Below are 15302 nucleotides of genomic sequence, written 5' to 3'. Positions count from 1 at the left end.
GAATGACTAGGTGGATATAAGTAGGAACAGATGACCGCATTCATCAGGACTTCCCCAGGGGCTGGCAGCTGAGGGTGATAGTTCATTCTCCTCACCTAAGCGAGTAGAACGGCTGTAATTCTACAATATGCTTCCTGAGATGCACTAACACTTCTTTCTCATGCCCTAGAAACTTCTATTGTCTGCTCTGAACTTCACAATATTCTGACCTCTCTTCCAGGCTCAGTCCTTGCTGATAAAGACTAAACTAAGAAAGAACAGTGTTAGGAATGGGTCAGAAGAATATAATGAGGGATGAGAATGGATAGGCACGTGTCTTACCCAGCTCTAAACCCCCATGTGTCTAGAGATATCTTTCAGCCCCAGCTCTCCATCCATCTGCTTCAGGCTTCTCTGCTGCTCCCAGCTCCATCTCTGGCCATAATCAGACCAATATCATCCTCTACTGTTTTCTCTGCACCCTTCTACCTACCTTTCCCTGCTTCCATTACCATCTTATCCTGAGAGCTCTCGTTATGTATTATAAACTCTAACAGAATAGTTTTTCTTCTCACAGCTTCTAACATATTGTATCTATGAAGTCCATTGTTTCTTAACTCTGTGACTTATGACTTTATCTCTGTAACTAAATGAGCTTTCATGTGGGAACATACATCCTCATTTCTGGGTCAAAAAATATCGCTCCCACATTTATAGCCATATCACAAAGTTTAGCTCTTGCTTTGTGTAATTTCTTCTTGTCTACTGTATTATTTATCATTATTATTATTATTAATGCTTTGCAAAAGAAAGCTACAAATTGGAGATGCAAGTACCTCACGGCTTGCCCCATCTCAGCTGTCTCACGGTGCATCACTCATGGACATAATACTGGTGGGTTGACTGATTTGTTGATTGCTGACTATATCACAATAATTTTTTGCTATGGCCATTTTCCCCATTCATGTGATTGTTTCAGTCTTCTGGACTTTACCTGTAGCCAACAGCTCCATCATAGACAGAATCATTCAGATAAATGATGGAGCCTCCAGGGAGTACAAACTGCTGCCCAGCTGGAGCATTGTAAGACACCAAACCATCTGTCAAAGGAAATGCAGTTGTCAGTGTCTCTGCCGCTTGACCAGGTGCCCCAAGAAGCTACTTGGGCTTTCAGGGGTGCACAATCTTATGCATCATGCCCACTGGGGCTCAGTTTGGGCTCATAGTTGAGCACTGTTAGAAGCCCACCTCAGGGGCAGTTACCTGAGTAATTCTGAATGTGTCATTCCAGGCACCAGGACACCAAACCCTGGATGGATTGCAAGCCTTATTTTTCTCTTTTTACCAAGGGGGAATCATTTCATTCCAAGGATGAATGACTCCAGCCCTTTCTGAGTTGAGGGCCGGTCTTCAGTTCCCAGGCCTTGGGAGTTTCCATATGGGGCATACGATCTGCGCAGCTTCTTACCTAGCCAGACACAACCATAAAGCTCAACCCTCATGCACACATTCATGGAGTGGTCAGTGACTGGGATAAGGCGGACAAATCTGGCTACAATGGGCGGCTCCAAGTCCTTCAGGAAAACATCATACGGGTTACTGTTTCCGTCTAGCACCTAGGAGAGAGAAAGGAAATAGCAGAGGTAGCATAAATCCACATTCGTCTTTCTTTACCCATCATGCATTTGATGGAGCCTTCGCACTTCACTCATGGAAAGTATATTTGCTCAACTCTCCCAGCGGAGCGAATAGACCCTCTGTGCCATCTCCCGCACCTTTGGTCACATTTACAATGGCATGTCAGGTTTGAACATACACATAACTGAGCACATAGTCCGTATGCGTGGTTCTATTACAATTAAACATATGCTCCCTCAGAACGTGGGCATTTTCTTCTTACCTGCTCTCCATGTCGGTTGCGCCAGGAGATCCAGCGAGAGCCGTCTCGACTGTAGTTGATCTTGTACATGGGCGCAAACTCGATGCCATGACCCCCTGCATGGCGTCCCTGGGTCCCCACAAGAGTGATAAAGTGCAGGGTACGTAAGTCAATCTGCAGAAATTCTTTTAGGTCATCAGGTTGCACGGGGATCTCTGGGCACCAGGCTCCGTCTCCTTCTTCAGAGTCAAGCCTTGAGCAGGAAGGGTAAGGCAAACAGAACAACTGTAGGATAAGCGTCGCTCACCAGCTCATAGCAAGCGGCTGTCCTGCGCCCGAGGAGCGAGCAGAAAGCGGCAATCTAGTCCAGCGGGACTTTGAGGACCTCCCCATGTGTCTGTCTAGCCTAACCATTCCCATTTGTGGTCGGTTTCCTGTCTCCGAAGCACCACGCAACCCAGGGAATGTCACCACAAGGGAGCTGGGGGCTTCCAAAACACATGTAACCTTTGGAGTTTAGAGAACTCTTGGGAAATGAAACTCTTGCCACCCCTGTTCCCTTATGGAGTTCCTTCACCATCCCCCTTCCGTTCTCAGCCTCAACCTCACAAAGCTGGCCGTTCGTGGTCTGGGTATCAAGTTAAGGGAGTGAGGAGGAAGGAACGGAGGGTCTCCGGTGTGGGCTATGCAACTCAGTGGAATGCTAGGCAGCAGGATGGGCCTGGCCACCCAGAAAAAGCCATGGGAGCCGTGGTGAAGGTGAGTGTGAGGGCAGAAAGCATGCAAACGAAGTGGTCAATAACCTGGTTTTGTTTATTACCGCCAGGCTGGGCTAGCACTGAACACCATTACGAAATCACTATCAGGTTTATTTGGGAACCTCTTATCATTTTCCCTCTTCCTGGGAGGGCTTCCTTTCCTCACAGATGCTACCCACTCACTTCTTGCTTCTCCCTAACTCCTCCAGTCATCACCCCAGTCATTCAGATACTAAGATAAATACGATGAGGAAGGCCTAGGAAGTTTGATTTCCTTGTGGGTGATTCCATTTTAACAAAATTGGTACGAAATTGACACCAAAATAATTATCAGGAAGAGCAGGCATTGGCCTGCAGAATTGTCTCTGAGTTGGGAGTCTGTTCATTTAGGGAACCTTGGGAAATACATACACCACACAGAATATGCTCTGTTTATATATAGATGAGGATGGTCCTTCTGTGTGAGGTTTCCTTGAGGGAGGAAAGAACTTACTGGAAACCTCAGAGTCTGATTTAACCGTAAAAGCCCTGCACAGTCACATTCCAGGTGCCTCTTGAGAAGCCGGCTCCCTCACGGCCAGTGTCCTACATAATCTACATCTCCCGGGACCTTCAGCCTTGGCCTTTCTCCCGCAGCAGCCCGCAGTGAGGTCAGGAAAAGCAAACCCACTGCCTATCAATGACCCCATTCACAGTGGGTGGCGTGGCTCTGAGGCTGCTGTGGTTAGGAAGAGGCTTCCAGGCCAGCAACTACAGCCAAGGCCTGGCCTCCCTCTGAAACATTCCAAGCAGCATAAGCCCCTCACATCTCTCTTTCAATCTCACGAGCGCTCACCAGCACCATCCCTCAAGCCATGGCTATGTGTCCATTTCCCCCAGCGTTCAGGCTCTCCTGATGGAGCCATCCTCACCTCCCATATCTGGCAGCCGTGGATTCTGACCACTGACTTGAAGCTGTGATGTCCTCGTCTGGAATGTGGCCTCCTGACATGCCCAGAGGATAGCGACATGAAGCTGGACGAAAGAAACAAAGAGAAAACAGAGAATATGTTTCCATTTTTTATGCCAGAGCCCCCAGGAAGGTTGAAACTAGTGACAGGGTAGGAAATAGAAGAACTGAAATCTTCCTCCATCTCTCTATGGCCCCACTTCGGCCACTCTGTGCTACAGAATTTCTTCCTGACCCTAATTCAAATACTTTTTATACCTCCAAAATCTATCCAACAGCCAGGCTTACATTTCAGCCCAGACTCTAGCAACTAATGTGATATAATTTAATATGAACGCTCTTATTTTATTGAGTAATAACCCCAGTAGCCCATCTTTAGTTCCTTAATAGCAGATTTACATATTGAATCGATTTCCTACAAGTACTAGTTTCCTTGTAGCCATCAGATACCCCTAAGATCCACAGCATCTGGTTTTCTGGGGCACCGACTGTCTGAGATTATGAAACAAACCCGTGAACTGCCTGCGCCATGTTTGCACTGAGCAGTCTGGGCCCTGACTTAAAACAATAGTTTTAGGGGTGGGCTTCACTTTCAACAAAGAGAATAAAATAAAACATATGAAATTCCCTGTGGAAAATAAGACAGCTTTCACACAATGAGGACCAGATGAACGGACCGCCATATCTGAGCGCTGGTAAGCAAGGAAGAGCGCAACAGAGGAGCTGGCTACTGCTCTGACAGCGCCCACTTACAGCAGGGGGTGAGAACGCACTGTGGGAACTTCCTGACTTAGAAAGACAAAGCAAGTAATATTTGAATACTTTGAAGTCACTGTGTTCTACACAGTGGAACACAACAAAAAAGGCGAGGTATATAAAGCAGGGGAAGGGAACCATTATGAGGAGGGAAGAGAAAGAACTGATTTTCAACAGTATTTTTCCCTAAATATTTTTTTTAATCATAAGATTCATATGAAACCACAAATGGCCTTGTAAAAACTAAAGCATTCTTACTAAAGAACAGACTTGGACATGTTAGGAATATAGATTTTAAAACATATCCCAGAGCCATAATAATTAAAATAGCCTAGTGAATATATATAATATATAAGTAATCTCACACATATAAGGTCAATTGGTCTTCAACATAGGTACCAAAAAAATGTATGGGGGAGAATAGCAAACCAATGTGTTTGCACATCCACATGTACATCCACATGCCCAAGAGTGAAATTGACCCTTACACTGTACATAAAAAAACCACAAACATGGGGGTTTGTTAGACTGGCTTACAGGATCAAAGGCAGAAATGTCCCTCAATGACCATCTACAGACAGCAGAGGAAAAGGAACTAGGGGTTGCTCAGTGTAAGTCTCAGGACAGTAAAGCCTTGGCAGAAGAGTCTAGTGATGCAGCTCCCATCAGAGGCTGACGGCCTGGAAACCCCTTGCATCCAAAGCCTGAATAACCTGAATTCTGATCTCAACAACTGATAACAAAAAGGGCACCTGCCCAAGAAAGGCAAAGTCAAACTGAGAGCAAGAGCTAGTGCCGCCTTTGCTTTATCTGTTCCATTTGGCCCTCTGCCTATTTCAAGATGTGGCCTACATTTGAAGATCTTAGATCTTAACTCTAGCGTATCTGAAGCTGAATCCGAGAACTGCATGTTGATAGAGATCCAGAGTTAGTCTTCTGTGAGACTGGGCTCAGAGCTCTGCTCCCAGATCCCATCCCTCCTGGACAGAGAACAATGCTAGGGGCCCTGCTGGCAGCCACAGAATAGAACATCCCCAGTCAGTAGGCTTTCAGTCCCATCCATCATACATCTCCAGATGCTGGGCTGTACACATCATGAGAACCTCTGTGCTCTGGGATATGTGAGGTAAGCCAGACACTGGGAAAGAAGAGCCAACAAGGTGAGTCATGAAAATGTCATAAATAACTTCCCACCACGGGGAATGCTGGTCCTTGGGACAATAACCAAGACATTTTAAGCTGCCACTGCCTCTACAACATGTCTCAGTAGGACTGTATTTCCTGGAAATCCTTTTTATGTCATATCCTAATTGACTCCATGCAAGAATTTTCCCCTATTGAACGGATAAAGAAAATGAAGTAATAGGGATCTGAAGTCTGTCTGACAGGCAGATGGGAAAGCAACAGAGAAAGACCACATAGACTCCACTGTGAGTCGTCAGAGGACCGCTGAGTCCTTCCCAGAGGCTTACAGACAAAGTCCTGGGGATTCTGCCAAGGGAAACCTTGAGTCACATTGTGCACACTGACACCAAATAGAACAGGCTTCCCTGTAAGTCTGACCATCGCTTACCTTACGGCTATCTGTTCATGTGTTGAGCTAACAGATGTCTCCGTAACGATGTCCTTATATGTAGATAGCTGCTGAGTAGTAAAGAAGACACAGGAAAGGGTTTCTCTCATAGACCTCCCTTCTGGTCCAGGGCACAAAGGGAAGATGAAAGTGTTCAGAAATCAAGTGGATACAAGTTGCTCGCCTACTTGACGGTTGCTCTAAACCGTCTCTGATTCTGACGGAGTTATCAAAAACACTAAAATTTGCTGTCAGGATAAACCCGACAGAGATTCTTTTAAGAAATAACTTTCATCATGGATTTTTCTACAGCCCTTGCACCTCTGGGTCTCCTTGTTGAGACTTAGTGATCATGGTGCGTTCCTTGCCCCTTTCAACACCTGCCAGCACACAGCACTGCTCAGGTGTTCAGCAGACACTGGGCACACAGGTAGGCATGAAAAGGTGGAGAGACAGGTAGATGGGTGGAAGGACAAAGGCCCGGGCGGAAAAATGGAGATTGAACTGCACGTTAGATCTTGGAGCGCAGTGGAGGATTAATTTCGGGCTCAGAACCTCCCAAGCGAGTCACCACCTGTGGAGTTCAACAAGTTTTTGTGACACAGCAGCTTGCCCAGAAGCCTCTTGGTGGGCAGGGTCAAAGTTCATGAAAGGGGGTGAGCTACCAGTAGGAGAGGAAGAAAAGTGCAGGTCTTAGTCAGAGCTACTGGATAACGAGTCACCAAGATCCACTAGGAAGATTTTCTGGAGTTTTCATGAGGGTCCAGGGACTATAGATAGACCTGAGGGATGGTAAGAATCTTCTATGCTGAGATGTAAACCTTCAGATCAGTGCCAGAGCAAATGCTGGGCCCCAAGTTTATTGGGACAGAATATTTTCCAATGGATGACTTAAAGAGCTGAAAGTACCAAGCCCTATACATGTTGATATATTGATATCTATTGATATATATATATATATTAAAGTTTAACTTAGAAATTAAGCATAGCAAGAGATAAATAGTAATTAATATTAAAATAGAACAAATATTAAAATAGAATGTGTATGCACACATGTGTATGCAGGTACATGGACTCGTATGCACTGAGGTCTGAAAGAGGTAGCTAATCCCTCTGAGCTACAGCTACAGACAGCTGCGGGATGCCCTGCTTACTATATGGGTTCGAGGATCTGAACAGACATCTTCCTGAGGCACAGCATAGTCTCTGAACCTCTGAGCCGTCTCTCCATGCCCTCTTCCACCTTACCCAACCGCACTCACTACTCTCAAGATGAGGCTGTGTTTTTATATAAGGAGATGGAGTGAGGGAAGCGACAGACACTGGGTGTGAGGGAGGGAGAGGAGTCGGGATTTCATCATGTGAGTCCCAATCCCTACATTTAAAATTTGTGAATAAGTTCAGACTTTGTCCATCTTTCATTTTCAGACTATGATTGGCTACAGACAACTGAAACCAAGGAAATCAAAACCACTGATAAGAAGGGACTAAGGTTCATTCAACTTCAGGCAATGGGAGTTAGACTAGGGATCTAGAAATCGAGACCAAAGAACATAAGGTTGGAAACAGGGAATTCAGAGACAAATGCTAGTAAAGTAGCAGTGTAACATGCAAGCAGGATTTCTCCGTGACTCAGTGTTACCAGGGGCCCCACAGGAAGGGCAGAAGGAAAGGACAAGCTGATCTTGGATGGCCTTTCTCATCCCACTGGGTCTTTGGAAGCAGAAGAAGTCTTGGCCCAGGGAACCCAACGTGGCACTTCTCCGCAGCCCCACTGTGGTTTTCCTATTGAACGTGCCTATTTTGGGTAACTAGTGGAAGGGATCCCAGCTACTAGGGAAGACTCAGACTGCAACACTGGCTCCAACCCTCGATGTCAGACCCCTTCCTTATTCCCACGCCTCTCTCACCAGATACCATTCCCTGTTCACTCCATATCTTGAGATGTAAAGAAACGCATAAGTAAAGAGGGCAGCCTGTCATCGGAAGCAAGAGTCGCTACAGCAAAGAGTTTGCTTGCTGAGTTGTCTTGGTGGTTTCCGGGTGCGTCTACTACCCACCAATCTCCTGACAGAGACGCCGATGGACTCCTCCAGTTTCCCTGAGTGGAAAACTACCAGAATCAGCTGCAGTAGGTCCCACTGAGAACTCTGTCCATCCCAAGCTCCTGTAAGGGTTGGCAGGCAGGCTAAGGAGAAGCAGCTGCCACCAGGCCCCAGCTTCCAAAGAATTACTTTTCAGACTCTCCTGCCAAGGCTGTGAGCCTGAAAGCACTGCTTGTTCCAAGATGTTTACCACCCCATGGCCAGCTCCAGCCCATGGGCTCCCCATCAATGAGTATCCTATATGCAGCTTCCAGGAAAACACAGCACACGAAAGGTTTGAACACAAAGGTATGACCCCTGGCTCTCTCCAAGCACACATACTTGACAAAGAGAGATTATCAGGGTCGGAGGTGGGGCAAACCAGTCTGTGGTCTAAAGAAACATGAGTAACTGAAAAACTTTAGAGTCAGGAAGAAATCTTAACTTACTGAACCCTAGACCTCTATATTTTATATAAGAACTTGTGAGTCTTCAAATGGTGAGCGGAGTTGCTCGTAGACTTACAAATGGCCAGTGCAGTGGTAACAGAAACCCAGGGTTCGCAGCTGTGGTCCTCCTCAGACCTCCACAATCTACTTCTTTGCTGTGTTAGAAATGACAAGCCCTGTCAAAAATGTCACCTGAACCCTGCTTCCACAGACTTCACACAGCTTATTCACACTGCCAGAGTCCAGGCAATACCGTTAGGGTTGCATTCTTCAGGTTGTAGAGTTGTTTTTTATTTTTGGCACATGGGTCTCTTTCATGAAGATCACTATTTCCCAGTTGACACCCCCTTGAGAATATCCCTTTGCTCTGAGAATTCAAAATAGTTTCCAGAAACAAGTGTTAAAGACTTTGAGAAAGAAAATCTAAATATATGGGCTTCAGGGTTTGGAGGTACAGATTGGATGGCATGCCCTATCCTACACACACGGGCCAGCAGAGGGGCAAGAAGTGTGCTTTTCAGCCTAACAAGGAGGCAAACACAGAAGATCTAACTGGATAGAAACAACGTGGAGGCTGGACATTTATATATAACATGGCATGTGGTTCAGCACATAGTAATTTTATGTTTCATTTAGCAGAACTTGGGGAATCCCATAAGAGGGTGAGGAAGAATTGTAGGAGCCAGAGGGGTCAAGGACACTATAAAAACACGGGCCACAAAATCAACTAGGCAGGGCTCATAGGACTCACAAAGACTGAAGTGACAATCGTGGACCCTGTATGGGTCTAGGCTAGGTCCTTGGCACATATGTTGTGATTGTGTAGTGTGGTGTTCTTGTGGGACTCCTAACAGTGGGACTGGAGTGTCCCTGACTCTTTTGCTTGCTCTTGGGACCCTTCACCTCCTACAGGGTGGCCTCATCCAGTCTTGGTATGAAGGTTTGTGCCTGGTCTTATTGTAACTTATAATGCTGTATTTGGTTGATGTCCCTGGGAGGCCTGCTCTTCTCTGAAGGGAAACAGAGGAGAAGGGAGATCTGGGGGAGAGGGGAAGTCGTGGAAGGAAACTGGGTGATATGGTGGAGAGGGGAAACTGTAGTTAGGAGGTAATGTATAAAAGAAGAATAAATTAGAAAAAAATCAATTCTATGTTTCAAACTTGATTCTGTCCTCCTAATATGGGTTTGCAAGACTGTTTATTACATCTCATCCTTTTGGAAGCCTCAACTTCCTTGTTCCCTGTTATGGTTTGAATGTGAAATGTCCCCACAGGTTCATATAGAGGAACACTTGTTCCCAAGCTGGTAGCACTGTTTTGGTAAGTTGTAGAACTTTTGGGACTGTGGCCTAGCTAGCAGAAGTGGATTGTTAGGCCTCGAAGGTAGTATCAACTTCTAGTTCCAGCCAGAGCTTTTGCTTCTTGATTCCAGAAGAAACAAGGAGCATCTTCCATCTGTGCCCACTGCCACTAACTCTGCCATGCGTGCCCGCCCCAGTATGATGAACAGCACCTTCAATACCATGAGTCAAGACAAATTCTTTCTCTTTCAAGTTGCTTCTATTAGATATCAGTGCCAGCAACATAAAAATAAACATTCCTTAATAATCCTCATCCTTAACAACAAGCAGGGTGGTTACAGAAATTTTATGTAAAATACAAATAACTGCGGGGCAGTGATGGCATACACCTTTATTCCCAGCACTCAGGAGGCAGAGGCAGGCGGATCTCTGTGAGTTCCAGGACAGCCAGGACTGTTTAACAGAGAAACCTTGTCTCAGGGAGAAAAGAAAAAAAGAACTTAGCACATTCTATGGGATGTAATCGTGCTCAATAATGATACACAGAAGAGAAAAGAAAGAAGATTATATATTTTAAATATCACATGCTTTCTTTCTTAATCAATGTGGAAACTTTGTGACCTTTTAAGCTTGTGTCCTCCGCCTAAACATGATAATGATACTTGTTTATGGGAATGTACAAGAAACCAGACAGTTAGCATCCTTCCAAACTTAGAGCAATGGAGTAGTGATGTTTGGGTATTCTTGATTCTCTGATTATTTTTATTATGACTTTTTCTAATAAAAGTTTTCAGTTGGCCTCCAGAACTGTAGAGGGTAAAAATAAATAAATAAACAAATAAGAAGTGGGAAAAGAGAATGAGAATAAAAATAAGGAAAAGTTAATATCCAAAGTTACACTTTCCTTAGTATGTTAGGTATCAAGGCCAGGCCTTGTCTGCATGCAAGGGAAGCACTCTCACACTGAGTGTAGCCTCAGCCACACTTTGTTTTATATCCTTTGTTGGTGGGAACATTTTTCACTTTGGTTCTGCACTGCTTTGAACTCTGAGAGTAAAACAGTCCAGCGAGATGGCTCAGTGGGTACAGGGGCTTGCTGCGCAAGCCTGGTTACCTGAGTTCAATTCCCAGAACCCAGCTGAAAGTAAATAGAGAAAGTGAGCTTCACAAAGTTCTCTGACCTCTGTATGTGTACCACAACACATGCATCAGACAAACACACAGTGAAGATGATGATGATGATAACAAAATAGTAATGATAATAACATAGAGTTTAAGTGAAGCACAACCATTTAAGAAGAACCGTAGTGATAACAGAGGAGAAGTTAACTTTCCGTGCCTGTTCCCAGGTGGACCAGGATAGCTTGTGATAATCAATGTTTCCCCCAAGAGTGCCCAAAAAAGCCGGATAAACTTTATAAATGCTCTGCTCAAAATCGCCTGATTGATGAGGCAAGGGAGAGCAACATATCTAAGACCTTAGAGAAGGGAGCAAGCCCAGAGAGGAGAAAGAATCCTTGTAGCCATTTTCAGCCTCCAGCAGACTGGGACAGGGACGAGATGCTAAAGCTCACCATACCACCCGCAGAGGGTTGCTATGAGGGAAAGAGAGTCAGTGCTGATGAGAATCTGGGGTAAACTGTTCACAGAGCACTTCCAATCAGCCACGTGCCTGGTGCTGGGCCTAGTAGAGCAGGAATGTAAAAACCAAAGAATTCAAGACTTGCAAGGGGAGAATTCACGGGTTCTAGAGACGCTCTCAAGGATCAAGCATTCAGCCTACCAATGATGTAGCCTAAAGATGTGCTGTTCTGCCAGATACAGGCAGATCCAATTGCTTCACCAATGGCCAATCTAGACTTAGGTTCACAGCCTCTTACAGAAGCCAAAGACCCAACAGCATGCTCTAAGAGCCAGTCAGCCCAGCTTCAAGAAGCAGGCCATGCCAGTTCTGCCTACTATACCATGGGGTTTCCAGTAGCTACTCAATGAATAAGGTGCAGAAATGTGCTCAAATATGTGGAAATCCTTTACTCTTGACATGCCAAGGGAAGAAGTCTAGTTCAACCTTTTAGGTACAATAACCTGTTCTTAAGATGTAAGGTCTAATGAGGGGTGTTTCCTGTGTACAAGCAATTACTAACTACAGAAAGGCTGCTCTCTCGGGACAGAAATTGGACATGTGTTTTATGTAAACAAGACACACATCTGATCCAGGCATAGAGGTACACACCTGTAATCCCAGCACAGGTTGGAAGTAGGGGAAGGAAGAGCTGGAGTTCAAGACAAGCTTCTCAACACTGAAAGTACAAACCCCACCCAGGCTATGTGAGACCCTTTATCAAAGCAAAACCAAAAGGAATGAAATGAGACAGGAGGCAGTAAAAGGAAGAGGGGGAGTAAAAGACAGACAGGCAGGCAGGTGGACAGACAGACAGACTTATACCTGCAGTCTGGGCACTTGGGAGGCTAAGCCTGGATAGTTTTTATCTGAAGCCAGCCTGGGTTACACAGCAAATTCCAAGATAGCCCTGGCTATACAGTTTGACCCTGTCTCAAAACAAACAAAACAAAACCCCAGAAAGACAAAGGAACAGTAGCTAAAGACAGAACATGCTACCATCATTAACTTAGTGGGCACCCACTCGGGGGGCAGTGGGGGTCTATCTGTCTATCACTCTTGAGAAAGTTCCTAACAGGAGAATCTATGACCAATTTTAAATGTTGATTAAACATGCTAAAAGAGAACACATTAAAACCATGGCCTTTCTAAACTACATCTGCCCCATCTCCACAGACAGGGCTTATGACATGCCGGGGATATGTTCATGGTGACACAGAAGGCAGACCTAGCTGTCTTGTGTCTTTATTGTGGTTGTGACACTTGAAAAGGGCAGTCTGAATTCATCCTTACAAATGCTCAGAGTAGGAGGTGTACGCCCAGTGCGACCACAACCTCTCTTATTTATAACCCTCCAAATATTCTTCCTGTAGACTATAGGAAGGGGAACATAGGCATTTAATAATAAGCAGAGCTCTCTAGCTCCTATAAGGTCATGGTTGCTCTGCCTCTTCAAGTGGGAAGGGTGTGTCCCCATTCAGACCTGAGGGAGACTGGCTTTACTACAGCGTGAGGGGACCTCAGTTCACCCTCACTCTCTGATTTACTCCCTCTCAGCAGCCTCTCAGACCTGTTAAAGGAATCACATTCCCAAGGCCTCTACCTCGGCTTCCCCAACATCTTTTTGAAATCAAGCTTCGCATGGCACAATTTACATTCTTTTCCTGCCATGAAGCACAGAGGAGCCTCAAAGTCCCTTGTCTTTCATTTCTACCCTCCGTGTCCTCGTTACTCAAGTGTTGACTGATTGCCTTCAGAAGCCAAGCATGGCGACAGGCACCCTTCATGGTCATGGGTGGGTGGGAGGTCATCACCACAGGAAAACAGATAAAGGCCCAAGCCAGAGACATCTTCCAATCAGAAGAAAAAGTTGCATGCCATTTAACAGTGTATCACCACCCACATAAGCCCATAAAAACACACACAGAAACCTCAAATATTTAACTACTGTAACTTTTGTTTTACTTTAACTGCGTATGTGTCCAAGCCACCAAAAGCTCTGAATGGCTGATTTTGTTGCATCCATGCCCTTCAGACACTTGCCAAAAGCAAGAGCTCATCCGCAATCTCCCCAGGCTAGAGCAAACACACTGCAGGGACTTTGTCCCTTTGGGGTCAGGATGACCACAGCCCAGGGGCAGGCAGGAGCCTCATTCTCCACTAAGAACTCAAGTCTTTCTTGAAGACTACAGGAAAAGTATTGTTCACAAGTAACTCCTTTTCCTACCCTGTTATCTACAAGGTATGCACTTTGTGTGTTTGGTGTTTGGATTTTTTTTTCAGTTCCCTACTACTCCTAAAGACACAAATGGCAATTCAGTATTTGCATATAACAACTTTCCAAAGCCCTTTACTGACTACATTCCTCACTTACTATGTTCACTATTGTCACCCATGTGTTCCCCCCACGGGGGGAGGCAACCTTGTGAAATGCAGACAGTAAAGTTACATCCCCCATCTTGTAACTGTGCAAAGCTGGTGCTGTTGGGGTTCTGTTTGCTCCCCAGAGATCCATGTAATGTGAAGGAAACTTGGTCCCCAGTGTGGAAATCTGGAAACGAATGGAACCTTTAAGAGGTGAGGATTCTGGGAGGTCTGAGGCCCCACCCTCTGAAGGAAAGGTCATTCTCTAGGACTCCATTGTAGGTTGTTATCAAAGCCCCAAACTGGTCCCATCCAGCTCTCTCCTTGCTCACACTTCTGCCATGGTCATCCACCATGCCCTTGAACCTCCCAAACTGTGAATAAACAAACACATTTTGTTCACAGCCTTGTTCTGTTCTGGTATTTCATTATACCAACAAATAGTGAGTGATTGTAATCACCAGCTGCGTAAAGTAAAGGATTTACTTTAGTAGTTAAGGGCATAACACTGAACAAGGACAGAAGTAGAAGTAGAATCTTGACCTTTGATCTCCATGACCACTGTCTAGTCACCGCTCCGCCACCATCCACTACAGATGGCCGACAGTTGCCACACTGACCAAAGCATCATCTCAAAGGTCAGGAAGACCTCCAAGTAGAAGACCAATCTGGAAAAAGGCTTGAGGGAGGTTCTTACTGATGTAAACTTTGCAATGTCCTGGTCTCAGGGACACTGAAATAGAATAGTACAAGAAGCCTGCCTCTTGGGGAGTGTGTACCGCATGGACCTTAGTCCTAGGTGAAGACGAGGGCTGTGGTCATGAAATATTTGGTGTACACCAAAGACTTCACAATTATGTGTCGCTTGCTTATGTGACTTCTCATTGACAATCACTCCTGTCTTCCTACTTTGTTCTCACGTGTGCCTTTGCTTGTATCCCAGTTCATTGCCTTCCTCTTGTCACCTGGCCTGGTAGATTTCTTTAGCTTTAGCTCACTGACATACCTTAACATTCCAGCCAGCAAGACACTGGAGGTTTTACTTACTTGGGCAAAATGTGATCATGATTATAAATATACAAATAAATTAGCTCGGCATTGTGGTATATACATATAATCCCAGTTGAGACGGCAGATCCCAAATTCAAAGCTAACCTGGGCTGTGTAGTAAGCTTAGGGCCAGTCTGAGAAATTTAATAAGGCTCTTCTTTAAAAAAAATTAACTAGAGTAAAAAAGACTGAAGATTTAAGTTGGTGGTTGAGAGCATTTGCTAGCTTGCACAAGGCTTTAAATTAAATCTCAAAGTCATGCACCCAAACACCCATCCCCATTAGATATCTTAATGATACCAGTTTCAAGGCCTTGGGGTTTTACCAGCTCTTAGAAAAGGCCTTGCTAAGCAAGACTGTTGTAAAGTAGTATTGATATTTAACCCTAGACATGCCAGTGCTAGGGCTCTATAGTAACCAGAGACACTGACAACTTGTGTTTTCCTACCAGGATCGAGGGTCGTCCTGTAGTCTCTTGGCCTCTCAAGGCAGAAGCCCTAACTAAGCACACCTGACAAAAGCCCAGAGGCCCAGGAGAGG

General features: G+C 45.3%; 1 protein-coding gene across 10 annotated transcripts in view; it reads right to left on the bottom strand.

Moving 5' to 3' along the window:
• The window catches only part of Ddr2 (discoidin domain receptor tyrosine kinase 2), a 130499-nt gene that overhangs the window by 30881 nt on the left and 84316 nt on the right, over positions 1-15302 (bottom strand). For all 10 annotated transcript variants that reach the window (XM_087906164.1, XM_087906173.1, XM_087906165.1 and 7 more), the window contains 4 exons: positions 3528-3630; positions 1880-2111; positions 1448-1595; positions 974-1079 (listed from right to left, as the gene is read on the bottom strand). In XM_087906164.1, coding sequence (XP_087762290.1) covers positions 974-1079; positions 1448-1595; positions 1880-2111; positions 3528-3630 — 589 coding nt within the window. The remainder of the gene's footprint in view (positions 1-973; positions 1080-1447; positions 1596-1879; positions 2112-3527; positions 3631-15302) is intronic.

Source organism: Myodes glareolus, chromosome 5, assembly GCF_982192425.1.
Source record: "Myodes glareolus chromosome 5, mMyoGla1.1, whole genome shotgun sequence".
Taxonomy (NCBI): Eukaryota; Metazoa; Chordata; class Mammalia; order Rodentia; family Cricetidae; genus Myodes; species Myodes glareolus.
The sequence above is the reverse complement of the archived record's forward strand: the minus strand, read 5'-3'. Positions and strand labels throughout refer to the sequence as shown.